Source organism: Eucyclogobius newberryi, unplaced genomic scaffold (genome assembly GCF_026437365.1).
Source record: "Eucyclogobius newberryi isolate DKJ021-1_F unplaced genomic scaffold, fEucNew1.0.hap1 SCAF_6, whole genome shotgun sequence".
Lineage (NCBI taxonomy): Eukaryota > Metazoa > Chordata > Actinopteri > Gobiiformes > Gobiidae > Eucyclogobius > Eucyclogobius newberryi.
The window spans coordinates 31,442,577-31,462,648 of NW_027316278.1; the positions used below are offsets into that span (position 1 = coordinate 31,442,577).

General features: G+C 39.3%; 2 protein-coding genes across 5 annotated transcripts in view; both read right to left on the minus strand.

Moving 5' to 3' along the window:
- Positions 1-12,530, minus strand: part of ccser1 (coiled-coil serine-rich protein 1) — a 223,615-nt gene extending 211,085 nt beyond the window's left edge. For both annotated transcript variants that reach the window (XM_072433547.1, XM_072433548.1), the window contains exons 1-5: positions 12,353-12,530; positions 6,790-7,268; positions 4,480-5,021; positions 2,280-2,468; positions 1,126-1,330 (exon numbers count right to left, since the gene is read on the minus strand). In XM_072433547.1, coding sequence (XP_072289648.1) covers positions 1,126-1,330; positions 2,280-2,468; positions 4,480-5,021; positions 6,790-7,261 — 1,408 coding nt within the window. In that variant the 5' untranslated portion in view covers positions 7,262-7,268; positions 12,353-12,530. The remainder of the gene's footprint in view (positions 1-1,125; positions 1,331-2,279; positions 2,469-4,479; positions 5,022-6,789; positions 7,269-12,352) is intronic.
- Positions 12,531-16,718: 4,188 nt separating this feature from the next.
- trim36 (tripartite motif containing 36) overlaps positions 16,719-20,072 on the minus strand; it is a 34,571-nt gene continuing 31,217 nt past the window's right edge. The window contains exons 12-14 of one of the 3 annotated variants that reach the window (XM_072433257.1): positions 18,529-18,712; positions 18,340-18,453; positions 16,719-17,665 (exon numbers count right to left, since the gene is read on the minus strand). In XM_072433257.1, coding sequence (XP_072289358.1) covers positions 17,305-17,665; positions 18,340-18,453; positions 18,529-18,712 — 659 coding nt within the window. In that variant the 3' untranslated portion in view covers positions 16,719-17,304. The remainder of the gene's footprint in view (positions 17,666-18,339; positions 18,454-18,528; positions 18,713-20,072) is intronic. The other 2 variants (XM_072433258.1, XM_072433259.1) reach the window with 2 other exon arrangements.

Here is a 20,072-nt window from a genome sequence, read left to right on the forward strand (position 1 = left end):
TCTTCTGTCGCCCTCTGCTCTTCTTCTGTCGCCCTCTGCTCTTCTTCTGTCGCCCTCTGCTCTTCTTCTGTCGCCCTCTGCTCTACTTCTGTCGCCCTCTGCTCTTCTTCTGTCGCCCTCTGCTCTTCTTCTGTCGCCCTCTGCTCTTCTTCTGTCGCCCTCTGCTCTTCTTCTGTCGCCCTCTGCTCTTCTTCTGTCGCCCTCTGCTCTTCTTCTGTCGCCCTCTGCCCTCTGAGGAGAGGAGGGGGGGCATGGATAGATACATTTTTATAGCCTGAGGAGGTGCACCAGAAACAGTTTGAGAGGCTCTGGTCTGGTGGCTTAGGCTGCAGCACAGATGCTGGTGTCATGAATACTTTGTAGAATGTCTTCTATTCATCTTTTTAATCTTTGTTTAAATGTCACGGCCTGAAAAGGCATTGACCAAAACTTATTAAAAGTTTAAAAGATCACGGCATTACATTTCAACAGTTCATATATTAGTTCCTTTGTCGCTTCACATTTGATGTAGAGTTCTGTAGGAAACGGTTCAATTGTTTAATTGCAAAAAGAAAATGCTAAAATTAGGATAAGTGGAAAATGGAGGATTTCCTTTTTTAAAGATTTTGTGGCCCGTGGGCTTTATTAGATGTTAATGTCCTTGATGTAAAGCACTTCACACACACTCACACACACTCACACACCAGTGTTCACAGACACTGGGGACGAGTCAGGTTAAGTGCCTTGCCCAAGGACACAACGGCAGTATTCACCTGACCAGCTGCGATCAAAATCTTCACAATAGGATCAGATCAAGTGTGATAGTTGTCATTGAAAGTTACTCAATCCATTTATGGATTTTCTGTTTGAATATAGTTTTGAAATTCCCAAACAGTGATGCACTCACAGTTAAATGAACCTTCACTTCACCTGAAACGAGGGCATCAGATTGTGCCCCATTGTGTCCACCATATTTCCATTATTACAGTGTATTTATATCGTGCTCAAAGAGCTTTACTAGGCAATGTGGGGGAAGTGTCTTGCCTAATCAACATTTCCTCTAGCGCCCCCTGTGGCACCTGGTGATCCAGCGGTCTCCCATCCAAGTACTAACCAGGCCCTGACATGCCCCTGAGCCCCTCTCACCTGCGTGCTTCCTGAGGTGGGCGTGCCTGGGTTCATGGCAGCCACAGAAGCTTCCTCTGGGCTCCTGAAAGGAGCGCGTGGTCCTGGTCCTCCGCTCCGGCCCGGACCCCTCGCTCCGGACCACACACGGCTCACTCTCACTGGTCTCTGTGTGGTAGACCACCCTCCTCCCTTGGCTCACCTCCCTCCTCTCCTCCACTGGGGCCTGGCACAAGAACACATACGGTTTATTACAAATGAAAATAATATGGTATTAAAGGGTCATTCTGACCCTGACAATAACCCTAAACTTTGTGCGCACTTTCGCACGGGCGTCGCCCGTTTTCAACGATAATGTTCCATTCTCTCATAACAGTTGTATGTACGGGACGTGAGAGGACGAGTGAGAGAGTGTTTGTGCCTCACAGATCTAATGAGCCTCTCAACAGCTTGTGGCATTTGGGCCGAACGATTTAAGTTTTTAATCATGTGATTTGACACAGTTTAATTTGAACATAATATTGTTTTCAATTACAAATCTCTCTCTCTTTCTCTCATTACTTACACTCTCTCCCTCTCTTATTTTTCTCACCTCCTCCTTTGCCCTTCTCCTCCCTTTCTCTGTCCTTGCCTTTTTCTCGCCTGTTCTTCCCTGTTTTCCTCCTCTTTCCTCTCCCCTTACCTCCTACCAAGCCTCCTTCCGATCCTTCCCTCACCTCCTTCCTCTCTCCTTTCCTCCCTCCAGCTCTTCTTACCTTCTCTCCTCCCTGCCCTACTACCTTCTCTTTTCCTTCCTCTCCTCCCCTCTCTCTTTCCTTGCCTCCTCCTTGTCTCCTTACTTCCTCCCGTGCCTCCTTACCTCTTCTCCTCTGTCTCTTTACCTCTTCTTCTCTGTCTCCTCATCTCCTCGGTCTCCTTACCTCCTCTCCTCTGCATTTTTACCTCCTCTCCTCTGCCTTTTTACCTCCTCTCCTCTGTCTTCTTACCTGTTCTCCCATGCCTGCTTACCTCTTCCCGTGCCTCCTTCCTCTTCTCCTCCCTCTCTCTCTCTCTCTCTTCTCCTCCGGGATCTGTTCTTTCTCTTTCCTTTCCGCCTCTCCTCTGCCTCCTTACCCCCTCTCCTCTGTCTCCTTCCCTCCTCCCGTGCCTCCTTCCCTCCTCCCGTGCCTCCTTACCTCCTCCCGTGCCTCCTTCCTCTCCTCCTCCCTCTCTCTCTTCTCTTCCGGGGTCTGTTCTTTCAGGGGCAGACAGGGCACGGTGGTCTCCAGCTCGGACAGGGACACAGCCGTCTCGTAGTCCGTGTTGTTGCTGTTGTCTGCAGGAAGAACCTTATCCGCGCTGGATTGGACCGGACTAAAGAAAACCTGCAAACAAGACACTTTGGATTAGTTTTAAATAATTGTCAGTGATCTACTCGTCTCTGTGAAGAAATTAGCACTTCACCTGGAATGTTCCACAGTGAGGCATTAAAATGGTCTATCTTATGTGAATCCTCTGGTATAAGGAACATACTCCTATAGGTTTGATGCCCTGCACACTACTTCATGTTTAATATCCATGTATTTGCACAAGCCTAAACTTGTACAGTCATGTTGTAATCCAGTTCACACCGTTTATAAGAACAGTTAAGCTCTTATTTAATATTGCGCACACAGCTGAACATGTCACACCTCATTTGAATTGCACAATGTACAGTGATAAACCCGACCAGGAGTTTCAGCTACATTAGAGGTGTATGATATTATCAGTGGGAGATGTATAATATCGTAACCTTTGCTCAGGGGATTTGCAAAAGTAGAATATAGACTATATTTTCTATGATTAAATGACGTCAAAAATAGCTAAATAAAATAAGATGAACGGAAATGTACGATAAGCTTCCAAAGTGATATTTCTGCACTTGAGTTTTGTGCGACAACTTCAACCAAGACACATTTTAGTCCATCCCTGATGCACAGGTAAAATGTTATAAAGCAACAAATCAAATCAAATGATCCAACATAAATATTGAGAGATATTCATTCATGTTGATTTCACCCATCGCTCATAAAAAGTGTTCATAAGAAGAATGAAGAAGAATGTGCAGTGTAATCATTTAAACATGTTATACTGTATTTCTAAAGGTTCATTTTACTATTTATTCCTCTTTGATCAATTTATAGGAGCTGAACGATTAAGGGAAAATATAAAATTGTGATTTTTCTGACAACAATTGCATTCAGTTTTGAGTTTTAATATTTAGATTCTCTTCACATTTTTTAATTTAAACAACGCAATAAATTTAAATGTATCTAAGAGAAATGGTGGTGGACAAACGATGTATGTTATGCGTGCACAGAGCTAAACGACAGAGTTAGCAGTTTTTATGCAGTAGACGGGAGATTTTGTTTTGTTTTGCCTTTGCGATTTGCAAATCGCGTACATTCAAATTGCGATTTCGATTTGAATGTGAATGATCTTGCAGCTCTAAAGAGAATCCCATAGAAAAAGACTTCCATATTAGATGAAATAACATGAGAGAACCCACAATGATAAACTACAACATGAAACTCCTCTGGTGGAACATCCCAAAAAACAAAGCAACTATATCGCCATAGAGACAAGCAGGACCGTCCCACCAGAAAAGTTACACAGTGCACTTTTACAGCTGTGGTGCCTGACAAAAGACCGACGTAGGTTTTTAAAATCAGTAAACTGGTTCCTAATTCCTACAAACTCTTTGGCGCAGTACTAATATTATATCTATAGCATATATATATATATATATATATATATATATATATATATATATATATATATATATATATATATATATATATATATATATATATATATATATATATATATATATATATATATATATATATATATATATATATATATATTCACAAGCTGGGGTGGACCTCCCAAACGCAGCCAATTAGAGCACTGCTTTTCTATTACGGAAGATCGAGCCTCAATTTTGTATTTAATCTTCATAAAAAGTGCCATTCGAGGTCAAGTTTGTAATATTACCAAAACATTTCTCTATATATTTCTCCTGTAAAACCTAAATATCATCAGTTTTTTTTTCCCTCCATCATAAATGCTTCTTGTCTGTCAAAATCTTGTTTTAAATAAACAAATCATTTAAAATACAATATTATGCAGTTAATTCCAGTTCATCCATTGAAATCGCATTGTGTTCCACTGAAACTTGACTCTTGAAAAGGTTTTACTTCTAGGTTGATGAGACACAAAACACTTTATTTTGAGATGTCAACAGCTGCTTTTACAAAATACTGTAAGGAAGGAAAACACAAAATGTACAAATTTACAAAAAAAAAGTCAAGTACCGCAGCTTTGATAAATGAAATAAGGTCTAGAATCACATACTTGGGAGACAGAAGAGGCGGCGTTGTCGTTCTCTGGAGCGGGCGGAGGGTCTGGCACAGGGTCGTCCGCATCTTGCCCGGCGACAACGGCAACGGCGGCGGCGGCGGCGGGTGGCGGGGCCAGAGCCAGCACGGGGGGGCTGGGCGTGGGCAGAACGTCCACAGAATCAGACGCCGAATCCTCCGTGATGGGGTGAAACTCTGAGGGCGTGATCGCCGTGGTCCGGTCTTCCGAGACAATGGGCGACTGGAGCGAGCTCTCCCCCCCGGCGCCCGTCAGCTCGCCGGGCCAGGACCCCGGGGTGACGGTGGTGGTGGTGGAGGAGGTGGGCGTCTCGAGCGTCACTTCCGGGGGTCTGTGGTGGTCCGAGGTCCGGGAGAAGCGGTGGTGAGCGGAGAAGGATTTGGGCAGGAGCGGTTTCTTCTGACGCGAGGGGCGCTTGTGGTTGCTACTGGCGCCGCTGTAGTCGTCCAGGAAGCCGGAGTCGTCGCCCTCGTTGGCCCCGGAGCCGCTGATGCAGTTGATGAAGACGTTTCGGTTTCCTGTGGGGAGAGAGGTCAGAGTGGGAAAGAGTAGAAACATTAATGACATAAGAAACATGATAGCATTTTTTTATTTATTTGTATATTGTCAGCATATCAGTATTAGGACTACAATTAACAATCATTTTAGTCATCAACGAGTCAGCAATTTTGTATTTTTTTTTATTGGTTCATTTTACTTCATCCATTTATTTTACGAGCAAAAATAATGTTAAGAAAAACTATTATTAAGAAAAATATTTGTCATTTAAAGTGCCTTTGACAGGTCGGACGACTCTTTCATCTAAAATGCAGTAGATAAATACTTTTAGAATTTTGCTGAATATTTTAAAAATGTTATCACAGAATAGCTACATTTTTAAGTTCATAATTTAACTTCCTGTTTGTAATTGATGACATCACACGAGGAATTGACCCAGAAAACACTGGGCAAAAACTCATCTAATGTCACATTTTTTAATATTTCATGAGTCAAAATATAAGAGAACAACTTTAAACATAAATTCAACAAAACAAAAAAGAGAGTCCAAAAGTTTCTTTTGTGTGAATTCTGCATAAACTTTGTCTGGATTGAGTGTCACTGGTGTGATGTCACTTACTGTAATTTCCAACAGATTTTTCAAAGTTTTCTCCACAAATACCTGCTCGATTGGTGTAAAACTATAATGTATATGTACAACAGGTATAAATACACCAATTTAAGTCCAAATTAGAAAATTGTAAACATTTATATTCTTATTATATTTTTCTTCTTGTTGTCAAGTTTAAATTTGTCATTTATATGACAAGGAAAGTATAATGTTATTCTTCATCAATTGCTCAAAATAAATGATAAATGATCAAAAAGAATGATAGTCGACTAGTCAAGTTATTATTTCTATTGTACACACTACACACACAGCACTTTTTGAACACATCATCAACAAAATAAAGGTTGAAATATGGCGACTGAAGGAATATAGATAAAGAATATTTGTGTTTTAATGAAGGAAATCTGGAATAGTTCATTATTTTTTGACATTTTCAATTAATACTGCCACCCACTTTGTTATAACATGGTATTTTTTATATGTTTTACAATCTGTAGAGTCCATATAATAATTACGATTATCAAAAAAATACTCTTTATTATTTTAAGTCAACTAGTCACAATATATTATAACCACATTCAGTTCACAGTCCAGGAGTACATCTGAAGTAACTTTTCATAGCCGTCTTGTGATTTGCCAATAGCAACCGATCAAATCCATAAATGACGTAGGTGATGAATCATGGTCTAAACTACAGCATCTGCAGGTTTTATACTTGATAAGACGCACTTTTGTAGCATCCTTTGTGACATGCTGAGTGCATTTTGCCCTGTAGCACTATAAGAATCCTTTTGTGACCTCCACATCTGTATCTGGAAACGAACCGTACGAGCGAAGAGCAAGGATTTCAACGCGGTGAGAAATTACTGAACGCTGAGCTCACAATTTTTGACAATATCTAATCCAGCTTTCAGAGAACATCCACCTGAACACTGTCCAGGTAGAGCAGGAAATGCTGAAGTGGTTTTAAGACTACTTCTTTACTGCGGCAGTCCATTTGGAGAGAAAAAGAGGATTTCAAGTGTGCAGGGAAGCTCGGGTTTTAAACGGTTTACTCTCTCATTCATAACAGTATTGATAAAAAGAAAAGAAAGACAAACAGGGGGGGAAATGACCTTTCCTGAGCAGTTTTGAAATAAATAAATGCAACTCTAAAATTCTTATTCCGACATTCCTACCTGTGGATGACGAAGAGGAGGACGCCTTGTCAAAATCCTCGGTCTGGGAGCGCGTGATCTTCTTCTGCTTGTGACTGCCGAACCCAAAGGAATGGCGACTCTTGGACCTCCCCCCTGCCTCGCCTAATCCCGCTGTGGACACCGACGGCGGGACGCTGCTCTGGCTGTTGCCGTTGGCGTCTGTGGCCGGGGCGCCGGGCGGAGGAGGAGAGCTGAGGTTTAAGTTCTGGTCGCGCGGGTCGCTGTTCTTTTTGGAGGAGAAGCCGAGGGACGGGGCGCGGAAGATGCTGCGTCTCTTGCCCGTCGTGCTGCCCGAGCTGGAGTTGGTGCTGGACGGGGACGAGGTGTGGACGCCGTTGCCCAGGCCACCGGAGGACGGGGAAGAGGGGAGGGAATCCTGCCTCTTGCTGCTGCTGCGCCGGAAGATGGGCAGCCGGGACACAAGGGTGGAGCGCCGACCCGATTCACCCATTGGGAAGCTGAGGCACGAAGAGGACAAAAGAGATTTACAATTTAAAAAGGACACATGTTATGCATTATTTGTATTGTTATTGACCGTTAAAGCGCCCCCTACAGGTTGGGGGACTCATTGAACTAAAATGCAGTTACCGTATTTTCCGGACTATAAGTTGCAACCGAGTATAAGTCGCACCAGCACAAAAATGCATAATAGAGAAGAAAGAAACATATATAAGTTGCACTGGAGTATGAAATGTGGTTGCAAGTGTGCAAATAACAAATAATATCACATATAAGTCGCTCCGGAGTATTAATATAAGTATAAATATAAGTACAAGTCGCACCGTGGCCAAAACAATGAAAAAAGGTGCAACTTATAGTCCGGAAAATACAGTACGTTTTTTACATTTCAAATTATACAAATGTTATCCCGGAATAGCACATTTTGGGGGTTTATAATTTCACTTCCTGTTTGTAATTGATGATGTCACACTCGGAAATTACCCAGCAAACACAGGACAAAAAACCTCTAATGTCACTTTTTTTTTATTTGACAAATGAGAATATATGAGAGCGACTTTATTTTGTTGAATTTACGTTTAGAGAGTCAAGAAAGTCGTTTATTTTGTTTAAATTCTGCATAAACTTTGACTGGAATGAGTCTCCCTAGTGTGATGTCACTTCCTGTCATTTTCGACAGATTTTTCAACGTTTTCTCCACAATTACCTGCTCGATTGGTGTAAAATTATAAATAACACGTATAAATACACCAAATAAAGTCAAAATCGTAAAATCCTGTCATGGGCACCTTTACGTTGACATTGCATGTTTTTAAACAACAGCATCTTTATGTCTGTGAGGCGTTCTCTCGTCAGGAATTGTGTTAGAATTCCATTTACTGGCAGCAGAATGATTAAACAAAGGCTAGTGCTAACGTAAGCGCGCAGTTGTAATGCAGGAACGCTCATAATGACTCGGGTGATGATTTGTGGACTCAAAAACATAGAAACTTCCAGAGCTCGACCTGCAACATGGTCCAAATTTGAAAGAGGTTTTTTTCTGAGGCTCAGAGGAAGAGTAAAAAAGGATTAATAAACAAGCATGAACTAAACCAGATACAACTCCTGGTATGTTTTTGATGACGGTTCAAAGCTCAAAAAAGTTAATTTAGCATCTGTGTCCTTTAAAACTGCAGTACCGGTACTCGATTTGTAAATTAAAATGAGTAAATTTAGATCACTGCACTGTCTGCGTCTATGAGTAAAACATTTTTTTAAATCTTATTAGCGGTTCTAAAGCTAGTAAGATATATTAAAACTCAGGAACTCCATTTTTAGTTTTTACAAGGAAAGTTAGAATGCATATTGAGGCAAATATGAAGTGCAAAACTAAACCAGACCCTGTGTAATTCTGAACATAAGCAGGTTTTTTTTACATAATAATGCAGGATATTTAGTTAAATGCAAAGTAAATAACTATTGTGTACTTCCACACTCGAGCTCGGGACGCACCGACACAATACTATCAATGTTGGAAAATATATGTCTCTCTTCAAATGCCACTTTGAGAACACAAATATACTTTTAACTACTTTAATCCCAGCACGTTTTGACATGCCGTACCTCATTTACATTACATTGTAAAGCTACAGCAATGTGTGTGAGTATAAAAACATTATCAGCTATGTGTTATTATGGTAGTGACAAACTTTTAATCATTTACGAGTTTTGATAACATGTTGAAGTCGTAAACGTCCAATTCTAGAGCCATTCAAAACTAATGCAAATGGCACGTACTGGCATTTTAACGCACGGAATTCTAAAACGCCACGTGCTTTTTTCGCCTTTACAAAACAGCCCGGTGTTAATGTGTCACGCATTACTCTGAGGAATGACCAAAGTTCCACACAGAAGCCAGTGTTTTGTTTCTGCCGTTATCTCTGTTTAAGAAGCTTATATTAACACCCTTTAGAAGTGGTTTAGAGGCGTGACTTTAAACTCATTAGTGCTGTTTCAATTAGCATAGAATATACGTGAAAACAAGTTATAAGCAAGTTAATTCAAACAACAAAGTAAACTGCATTTGTATCTGTCCGTTTGTGTCACAACGTTCCCAACTCAAATTTGATACTAAGGAAACTATTCAATACTCAATACAAAATATCAAAATCTCTTTTTTTTATACTATGACAAATTCATTGCACTTTCAAATACAGACCACCAGGAAAGGTCCAAATTTGTCCCGATTTGCATGATGTACAATCTCGAACTGCAGAGTATTGAGATTTTGTAAGCAAACTTTATAAACTGGTCGTTTTGTGGGAAATCTGCTGTATTTGTTGAACGTACATAGAGATGCAGTGGCCAAAAAATAAAGCTGGAACCATCACATTAACTGCTGGGTCACTTCTATTATCGGAGTACTTTTGAGAATACTTTGGTCATACAGAACACCACAGTCTCTACATTTACAAAACAGTCCTCCGTTCCACGTTCAAAAGGATGTGAAAGGGAAAAAAACAACAGTATAATAGATAAAAGAGCTTGGTAATCAACCAAATGTCACACTACAAATATTTCCCGTTACAGTTTTCAGTTCAACTTTACATGTTCCTTTTTCAGTATTTAGGGAAGTATAGTTACGCCTGCAAGTCAAACAACCACTTTTAGACTTGTTGCTTTTCGTAAAAACATAAAACACATTCTGTTCAAAAAAAGAGCTACAGTGTTTAATCTTTTTATAGCCAATAAATGACATTTGTACTTGGAGTGCTTTTGATTTTCCACAAAGCGAAGCAGCTAAATATAATCTACTTAGTGACGTTTAAAGGGCTGCCACAACATGGAATTCACTGTTGTTTATTGATTAATGATATAATGTAACTCATACAGAATAACTGGTAATATCGGAACTACACATGTACATACCGACACTGTAAATGGGGTTATTACAGAGAATAATTAAGTCAAAAACAGTCAAAAAGAATGTAAGAAATCCCTGTCGTTATGCAATACTACAATACGAAGTCTTCAACCAAAGACGTTTCTCGTGTGTCAAACATCACTGTGTCAAATATAATAATGAGCAAAATGGCTGTTAAAATGGAAATAATCAATACTAGAGCTGGGCAATTAATCAAAAACGTTGAGAGGTTGAGATTGAGTGATGTCTAATCAGTGCAAGCAGATGTCAGACTTTGGAGAAAGATATTTTTATTTTATTAAATGGCACGGATTAAAAGTCATAAAAATGTTCATAAAAATCACTATAAAAAGCAATTTTGATTTTGTTTTTGAAAAGAGCAAATCGAAATGAAAAATTTAGATTGATCAATTTAAATTTTAAAAAATTGTGCTCGTCTTTTTTGTTTTCACATCGCAAAACCTGAATCTTTTTTCTTTTTTTCTTCCTTTTTTAATAACAAATAACGACTCAAAATGATCCCACGCAGTTGCTGTACGAATACTTGAGACTGAATACTGGCTCTTGGGAGTGTCAATAACAGGGAGTTTCCCATTGTACAGGTTCCAAGTGGATTCGCTTTCATTACAACATCCAGAACAAGCCAATATCGTGTGTAAAATCTCTGCCCTCAAACGAGTTACAAATGATTAATAGTGTAGTAATACTGTAATGTAATCTCATTTCAGTGTTTATCTTTGATTTGTTTAACGCAGAGGTCCACAGTCGATTCTACAACAGAAAAAGCAAAGTGGAGACAAAATGTGATTATTCTTTGTGTTATTATATATTCATGCTGCAAAATGTGATATTGTTTGCCTTGTTTGACTATAAACTATATTAACTATAAAGACAGGGTTAAATGGCAATGGATTTAAGACTTTACGGTTTATGTTCAGGGAATTATAATTGCTTTTAATAAGATAAAATTAAATTTAATTAAATGAAATATCAGGTTCGTTGTGATTTTTGCCAATCCCCTAAGAAAAGCAATACAAAAAATATACATGATTGACAACTTAAAAATATGCCTCTCACAATGTTGCCCGAATCATAACAACTGTATTTTTTAGTATTAAACTGAAGATATGTAATAATATATGCAGAAATCTATTACATATGTTCAGTATTATCGTCCAGATTATAAAATGAATCATGTGTAGCACCTTATTCAATGAAACCAAAACATATCCTCCTTAAGTCTTTAACATACAGAATAGAAAAGTGTTAAATTATCTCTATTCTATTTAATAAAGAAGACTATTAAAAAAACAGAATGCTTCTAGCAGCGTAGGCCAAATCATTGTATTATTTTTATTAATAAAGTAATGCCATGTAATAATATGTGCATAATAAATCAATTACATGTTTCATTTTATGATTGTAAGGAAAATAAAATAAATGCCAAACATCTCCTTACGTCCTTACATACGTAGGAAATATAAAAGCTTTACTTAGAATCCAATGTCATTTCGTGGCGCATCATTACGTTTCCATAGCGTTGAAATAAATGATCCTCTAATGTGTTATAAATGCATAAAAATGTGATCAATTATCAAAACAGTGCAAGAACATCAAATATAAACAGCTCGTATTTAGCAGAATAGGCTAAATCCTTTTATTCATGCATTTATTTAAACAAAATGAAGACATAAATGAATTACATCTGTCATTGTCATTATTGTGCAGGAATTCAAATACACAAAAGTAGGACCTTATTCTGTGAAAGGTCACTCCTTTTAGTCATACTTTTATTATATTACAGAAAATATAAGAGCTTCATTTGGAATAGACATGCCACGTGGAATTTAATGGTTTAATGTCTACACAATTATGTTTTTATAGCGAAAATGTGATCCAAATGTGTCATCCTGGGGAATCCACAGAACAGCAAGTGTCAAACAGTGATGTCAACAAACGAGCCCATCTTCTCTCAGTGCAGCCTGCTTAGCTAGCTCATGTGCGTGCATTACACTTCCAACACTTACGAGAAAATAAAAATGCGTTGTATAATTTATAATTTATTAATTTGGTCCATTAAGGTCACTTGTGTTGCGGTAGAAATTGCAGGAAGGTAATAATAGCAGAGCCGGGGATAGCTAGCACAAGCCCTTACCTGATCCGTATCGCACTGTCTTTTACCTTTTGCTGCGTCTCCAACGTGGAATCAGCGGAGAAACTGCGCAGATGTGTCGGTTATTATGTCATGAATAGATCCCGGGACATGTTCAGACGGTGATTTCGGTGCCGTGGTCCCGGTACGGTGACAGGTAGTGGCGACTCGGTGGCGCTGACGCCGATGTTACACCTTCGTGACGCACGGTGGCGTTTATGGAGCTATTCTTCTTCCGCGTTACGGCAGGTCGCGTGCGTGAACGGCGTGACGTATGTGACACGCCTCCCTCAGTATCCCAGGCTCAGATTTATAACGAGTGTTTTTACAAATTATAAAAAGACAAGTAAAATGCCATAGACCTATTAAGATAAGACACCGCAGGTGAATAAGATTTATAAGATTACATGTATGTATATAGATGGATATTTTTTTTTATTTTCATCCTGTAATATTTTGATATAAATAAGATAATGTATGTGTAAAATGACCAAAACTGCACATATTTTAAACATGAATCTGAAAGAATAAAATAAATAGAGCCAGGTTTAAATTGGTAATTTATTGTTTTATTGTTTTATTGACATTATATTACTATAATATAGGCTACTAAAGTAAATACTAAATGATTTACAGAAAAATATTTGGATATCTTTTTTAGTATTCAAACATGATCTTACTTTGCTGTAAAAATTCAAAATTGGAATTAATAAACCAGACTTTGAATTTGATACCAACAAATCCTTGTGCACGAATCTTTTTAGGTTTGGTAAGATTGGTGATTGTAGGTGTTACAGACACCTATGTCCTGCAAGTCGAGTCAATTAAGTAATAAAACATCTTAAGGTGCAGATTGGACCCTTTTTTTCCAGTAAAAACTGCTTTGAGAGAGAATATTACCAACAAATTTCCATTTTTACCTGTTGTGTCTAGTAGAGTAATTCACGAAATAACTTGTCTCCAGAGGAGGCCTCGCTTGACCTTTTATCACCCAGTCTCTTGGTCTCCTCTCTTCCCGATTCTTTCGGTTCCTCTGGTGGCTTTTCTCAAATGATGACTGAACTCAGATATTTTTCTGTATTTTATAAAGTAAATCTGTTTTACAACCATTGTTGTAAGCCCTAAAAGTCGGGTAATGTCGCGTGTGTGTTTGATTGTGTGCAATACAAATTCATCCAACAATATAGTTATCTCAACAAACTGTAAAAATATTTTTTTTTTCTGTATAGCCTACATCGTATCACTCTATTATTGTATGTGCTTAAAACGTTCCATTTTATGTAGGCCTATGAAGAGTATTGTTTAAAGAAGCCCACAATGAAACTAGCCAAGAACTAAAGCAAAGTACTTGTACATGTTTCCCTGATAATGCCTGCCTGAATCCTGCCTGGATCCAGCCTGGATCCAGCCTGGATCATACCTGGATCCAGCCTGGATCCTACCTGGATCATACCTGGATCATACCTGGATCATACCTGGATCATACCTGGATCCTGCCTGGATCATACCTGGATCATACCTGGATCCTGCCTGGATCATACCTGGATCCTGCCTGGATCATACCTGGATCCTGCCTGGATCCTGCCTGGATCATACCTGGATCATACCTGGATCCTGCCTGGATCCTGCCTGGATCATACCTGGATCCTGCCTGGATCCTGCCTGGATCATACCTGGATCATACCTGGATCCTGCCTGGATCCTGCCTGGATCATACCTGGATCCTGCCTGGATCCTGCCTGGATCATACCTGGATCATACCTGGATCCTGCCTGGATCCTGCCTGGATCATACCTGGATCATACCTGGATCCTGCCTGGATCCTGCCTGGATCATACCTGGATCATACCTGGATCCTGCCTGGATCCTGCCTGGATCATACCTGGATCATACCTGGATCCTGCCTGGATCCTGCCTGGATCATACCTGGATCATACCTGGATCATACCTGGATCCTGCCTGGATCCTGCCTGGATCATACCTGGATCATACCTGGATCCTGCCTGGATCCTGCCTGGATCATACCTGGATCATACCTGGATCTTGCCTGGATCCTGCCTGGATCGTGCCATTAGAAGACTTTCAGCTTTTGTTGATGTTTTTTCTTTAGCATGACATCATAGTGTTATATAATACTATAGTCTGACCTCCATTGCTTCCACTCAGATGCTCAGAATGCCTGCCTCCGAGGGACAGTGCGTCACATTAATCGCATTACATAAGCACTGCACAACTCAACGCATTTCAAAATGATGAAAAAATATGTTGAAAATGTTCTGAAATAAATACAAAAATATCACCAATCTGTATCCTCAAGGTTTGATGCAATGTAAATGTTAGTTACCAGATTACACAAAATCCAAGTTGCATTTTGATTGATTTCTGCATGTAAGAGTTAATCCTGTTTAGTCCTATAACTGAGTCTTGAGTGCTCAGAAAGGCCCTGTTTTCACCTACCCCCTATCCCCTCCCAGATCCCTGTACTTAGCTGCAATTATTTGAAAAATTGGACTAAAAGTGCTACATGTAGGGTTTTTAAATCACATAGGTTCTTTTCACAAATGCAAACGTGTAAATGACAATCTGCTGCTCGTTACAGTGAAATGTTACTGTAAAGAGGCGGGGCTACAGTTCTACAGCTGTAAACAGGAAGTTATTGGACCGGTTTGTTTGTAGATGTAGATCAATGTAGATCAAAACTGCATTTTACAATGTACAAAATGTAAAATAATCATGTAATGTTATAGTTCAATACGAAGTACTGAGTAGCCGATTATACTGATTACATTTCCATTTCAAAATCATAAATAGCTCATGCTTAAACTATTCACTTCACTGAAAGATTGGTTTTAAGCATTTTTATTAAAATAAATTCACAGCAATTCAAAAGTAGGGCTTTCAAGAACCATAGTCCACATCTTTATACACAGTTACACAATTTCACCATCCATATGCTCCACTTTGTCTCCAGAAGTCAGTAAGAAAACTATAGTCATCTCAAACCCTCATTTCCAACGTGCACTTTTACATAACAGCTCTGGATATGCAGCAAGTTTAGCACACAAGCCTTGAACCAGTAGAATTTAAGCTTAGTTTCTTGTTGATTTAAGAAATTAAACTAAAAATGCTTTTTTAATGATGGAAAGTACTTGGGAGATGCTCTTGTAGTGTAGGCTAAAGTATAACACCCATGTGAGACAGAGGTGAGAGATATGGCATCTAGTCAACACACAAAATATTATTGAAAGTTTTTAAAAAGTGCAAAAATATGTAATGTATTGTCTAAAACTGCCAAAAGAGACCCTCCTACTTCATCTTTGAATAGAGGAATAATGCCTTTAACGGATTGGTTTATCCACCAATAGCACCAGTAATTTTATGATATGTCTGCACTTTTGAATCCACGACAGTATCATGTGGGATATTTAGAACTCAAAAACCGTTGTATGGATATTTTAGCAGATTTCTGATGCATTGTTAAAAAAAAAATAAAAAAAAAAAAAAAATTGTCATTTCAGTCCATATCACCCGCCCCTAATAGAGTCTGCCATTAAAATGCAGTGAATTCAATTAAATGGTATTGAAGTTGTAACTTTCAGAGAACCGGAGTAAAGACAAGGCAAATTACACAATATACATAATGTTAAAAAAAAAAAAGTTTACTAACATTATTTATTAAATTAAGATAATGTTTCAAACATGTACATCAAAAAGAATATCAAAAAACGTACTGATGTTTGATAGTGTTAAAAATGTTGACAGGTTAAACACGTTATGCTTGTACAGCAGCATAGTTAAAAGCCACACCAACTAAAACATCAATATTATGAATGAAAATAAGATTTAATAAGTTATGTACATTGATATTAAGTCAAACTGAAGAAAACAACCGCAAATCAATAGTGTTTTGATAAGAAAAGTTCCCCAGTGTCCAAAAGATCGAGGTAGGTAGAAAAAGGCCTTGGACAACCAATTCAATAATCACAGATCAATTTAAAAACGAAAACGTAGTGACTTCCATCGACTTCATAGGAACAGCCACAGAGTCAGTAGTTTGAAGAGCCATTCACATGAGACATCCCATATTTGTGTCTTGAGACTTACAGAACTGAACAGTGTCGGTGCGATAGAGCACGTGCACAAACCTGAAGATTTAGGCAGAAAATGTGAATATTTGAGCACCAGATGAAACAGAGGCTACGCTCGGGCTGTAGGACGATGCACGTCTGCTACCGAGATGATTTCATTAATGTCACATTCAGTTCAGTGCAATAGTCGTGAGAATTTTGTGAAATAAGCAGGAATTAATTATGTGTTTTGTGCCTTAAAATAAAGTTAAAAAAACAACACAATGATGTAGTGATAAACCTGTGTTAGGCTTTGAGAAAATGTGCAAAACAGCAAAAACAAACAGTGAGAACAGTGTTCGAAATAGTGAGGGAATTAGTAAACAGCCATAAAATACCTACCCCAGTGAAACTATCCCATAGACTTTACTGTACAATCTAATTTGTGCAATAAAACTAACTGCTTTTCAAGCAAATATGTAACGTGTAAATAAAGGCACCAAGGTGCAAGCTTCAGTGCAGCGTCAAGGCTCCATCAGGTGCACTAAGCCTCTGCTGCTACAGAGACAACACCACCTCACTATGATTATCACAGAACGTGACTAGAATTGCACACATGATCTAGACAGAGTTTAAGTTTAAAGGTGTCACAGGTTAAAAGAGATGTTAAACACACACAAGCCTACATAACCAGCTGCTTTCAGCTGCCTGAGTCTTTGGTATGCACAGAAGGCCTTCCACATCTCAGTCTAACTTGAGTGTCGGTAAATAGACACAGTAAAGATGCTAAAGTCGGGCCTGGTTTTATCTGCCCTTTTTGACCTTGGGGTAAATGATTCTAAGAGACTCCAAACACCAGTCAGTAAAACAGCGCAGAACATGCAGAGATGTGCATTCTATTCCACAAACACTCTTTAAAACGTCAGTCTTTTGGCAGTGATGAACTCCTCCAGCTGAATCCTGCCACTGCCCATCAGGCCAAAGGCTGGGTACATGGTGCCAGAGCAGTCCACCTGCCGCTCATAAAGGCACCTCATGGAGTCAGCGTCGTAAAAGTAAACTCTGCCTGCATCATAATCCAGGCAGACCCCCATGCGCTGAGGCATGGGCAGGATGCGGCTGCCGTGGTCTCCAGCTCCAGCGCTCACTGAGGAAGAGGAGGCGGCTTTGGGGATGAAGACTTTGCCCATGCCGAGAGTGAGCAGAGTGAATGGCTGGGACAGCTCATAGCACGTGTCCTCACTGCCGCTGTCGTGCCCACTGTCATGGTCGTACCTGAGGGGCAAAGGAGGAAGCGGTCATTAAAAAAGGTCCAATACCATTTCTCATTGATTCTTAAACTGGATACAACATAATGAGGATTAAAAGTCAAGTCAATTCTGCACGATATCAGCCCTTTAACTTGTTACACACGCTATATTTAAAAACTAATTTCAGATCAAATTGAGCACCTTTTTGTGCAGCGTTTGGCAACTGTTTTGATTTAATACAATGTGCAATATAAATAAAGTAGATTTGAGTTCCTGCGCACACTTTACATTTACCGGACCCCTGCGGTGAAAGGGGCGTTACCTGGTGAGAGCGGCGCCTCGTGTAAATAAGCTCTTTACAGGTTCACGCTGGTTTCCTTACGTCACAGGATTAGGAGTGACTCAGGAGAACGCGTGTATGTGGCAAGGATACGGAGCTCAAACTTGACATTATTATGAAGTGTTTTGACATTATTCATTTCAGCATTTTACCATTTAATGTTTTATTGTCTTTGTACATTTTACACATTTATCTAGTCTTTAATTTGAAACATACTTTATTTTGTTCGTTTGAGATTCTGATTACCTTTCCATTTGATGTGCATTTTACCATTTATTTTATTTGTATTATTGTGGTTAATATTTCATAATTATATTTGTATTTCTTATATCTATACAAGTATATTAAAACCCAATTACCTTGGACTGCTGGTGTCTCGAGGGTTATGAAACCATTCCAGCAGCTTAGAGTCAGAAGCCACGCCCACTTTAACCATGAAGGAGTACGGTTCCACTCGAAAGGCCCAGAAGTGTCTGTAAAATATGTATTATGACTTGATGCATCACAGCAGAATAACTTCAACAACATAACTACCACTGTTCGCTTACCGTCCCTGAGAGATGCCCGTGTCTCCGATGATGTAGTCCAGCCCGAGGTAGCTGCCGGTCTGGACCCGGTCTGCGGCCAGGAGGAAGCCCATCCCGGCCACGCTCTCCACGGAGTCCCGCCCCTTGTTCAGAACCAGGCGCTCCGGGCTGAACCCACACTTGTCATTGAAGAGGAACCCAAAAGCTGGAACCACAAGACAAGACGGGCGCGTGAAGAGAACAGTTTACTGGAGGCTTGTAGTTCTATTTTTAAAACACTAGAGGGCGGCACAACTGCATTTTGTTTGATACAAAGGGTGCGTTTCTAGAGAAGATAAGATACGTCTTTATTGTCCACACATGGGGAAATTTTGGTGTTACAACGCAGTAGATACAGGGGGAAAGGACAGATAACTTATAGGAAGTTTTAAAAACACTCTTAATAGAAGAACTCTTTTAAACAAAAACTCTTATTAAGAAAACCCCTGTCCTCTCATATTTTAATAGGGAATGGAGGAAGAAAATAAAAATAATAATAATAATAATACACTCCCTGAAAAACAGTGTTTTATTGGAACATTCTGACCTCACTAAAACTGCACCAATTATGACATTTTTAGCTGTTTTTTAATTACTTTTATGTTTTGTCAAATTGTACTTTATAGTTCCTTTGTACAGCGCTTTGGTCCATTGTGATCATTTTAAAGCACCCCCTACAGGTCGGACGATACATTGAACTAAAATGCAGTCAAGAAAAATGAATTTTGCTAAAAATATATAAAAAGTGTGTGTCATGTACATTGTCATGACAGAATAGTAGAATTTTTAGGTTGATAACTCCACTTCCCGTTCGTAATTGATGACGTCACACTAGGAAACCCAGCAAACGCTACACTTTATGTACTGTTTGTTTGTGTGCAGTCTCTTATTTCTATTTCATGGACCAAGTTAAATAAAACTAATGAAATTATTTTGTCTACACGCTCATTTAAGTTTATTCAATCATGATTTATGTTTTTATCTAATTGTATTGAGATTTGAATGCATCTTTTCCCGTTAGTACGAATCGTGCTCTACAATACACTTGCCTTAGCAATTAATGTATATCACAATTTTGAAGGAAAATCATTCGGGAAAACCACTCAAAATAATGACTGATGATGAGAACGCCCCATTTCCACCTCACTAACTGAAGTAGAAATATTGTTAATAATCTTGCTTTATTTAGACGCTTTAAATCAAACTAAATTCTGCACATTTTGTATGCAGTTGTGGAAGAATGTGGAGGTAATAAGACTGTATATTGGGTCTTTGCATCTGCTCGTCTCAGTGCTGCCTGTCTGTGCGTGTGCCTCTGCAGGTCCAGCTCGCTCAGTTTCACCCCGACCTGAAATTCCGCCTCATTACTGAAGCAGCATTTGAGTCCGTCCACAGCGCTGCACAGACCGCTGAGAACAGGAATGTGGAAGTACCAGAGCAAACAAACTGACCAGCAGCATCCAGGACACTTAAAATGGCGATTGCTGAAATAAAAGTCCGTACGAGGGCTGCAATGATGATTAAAC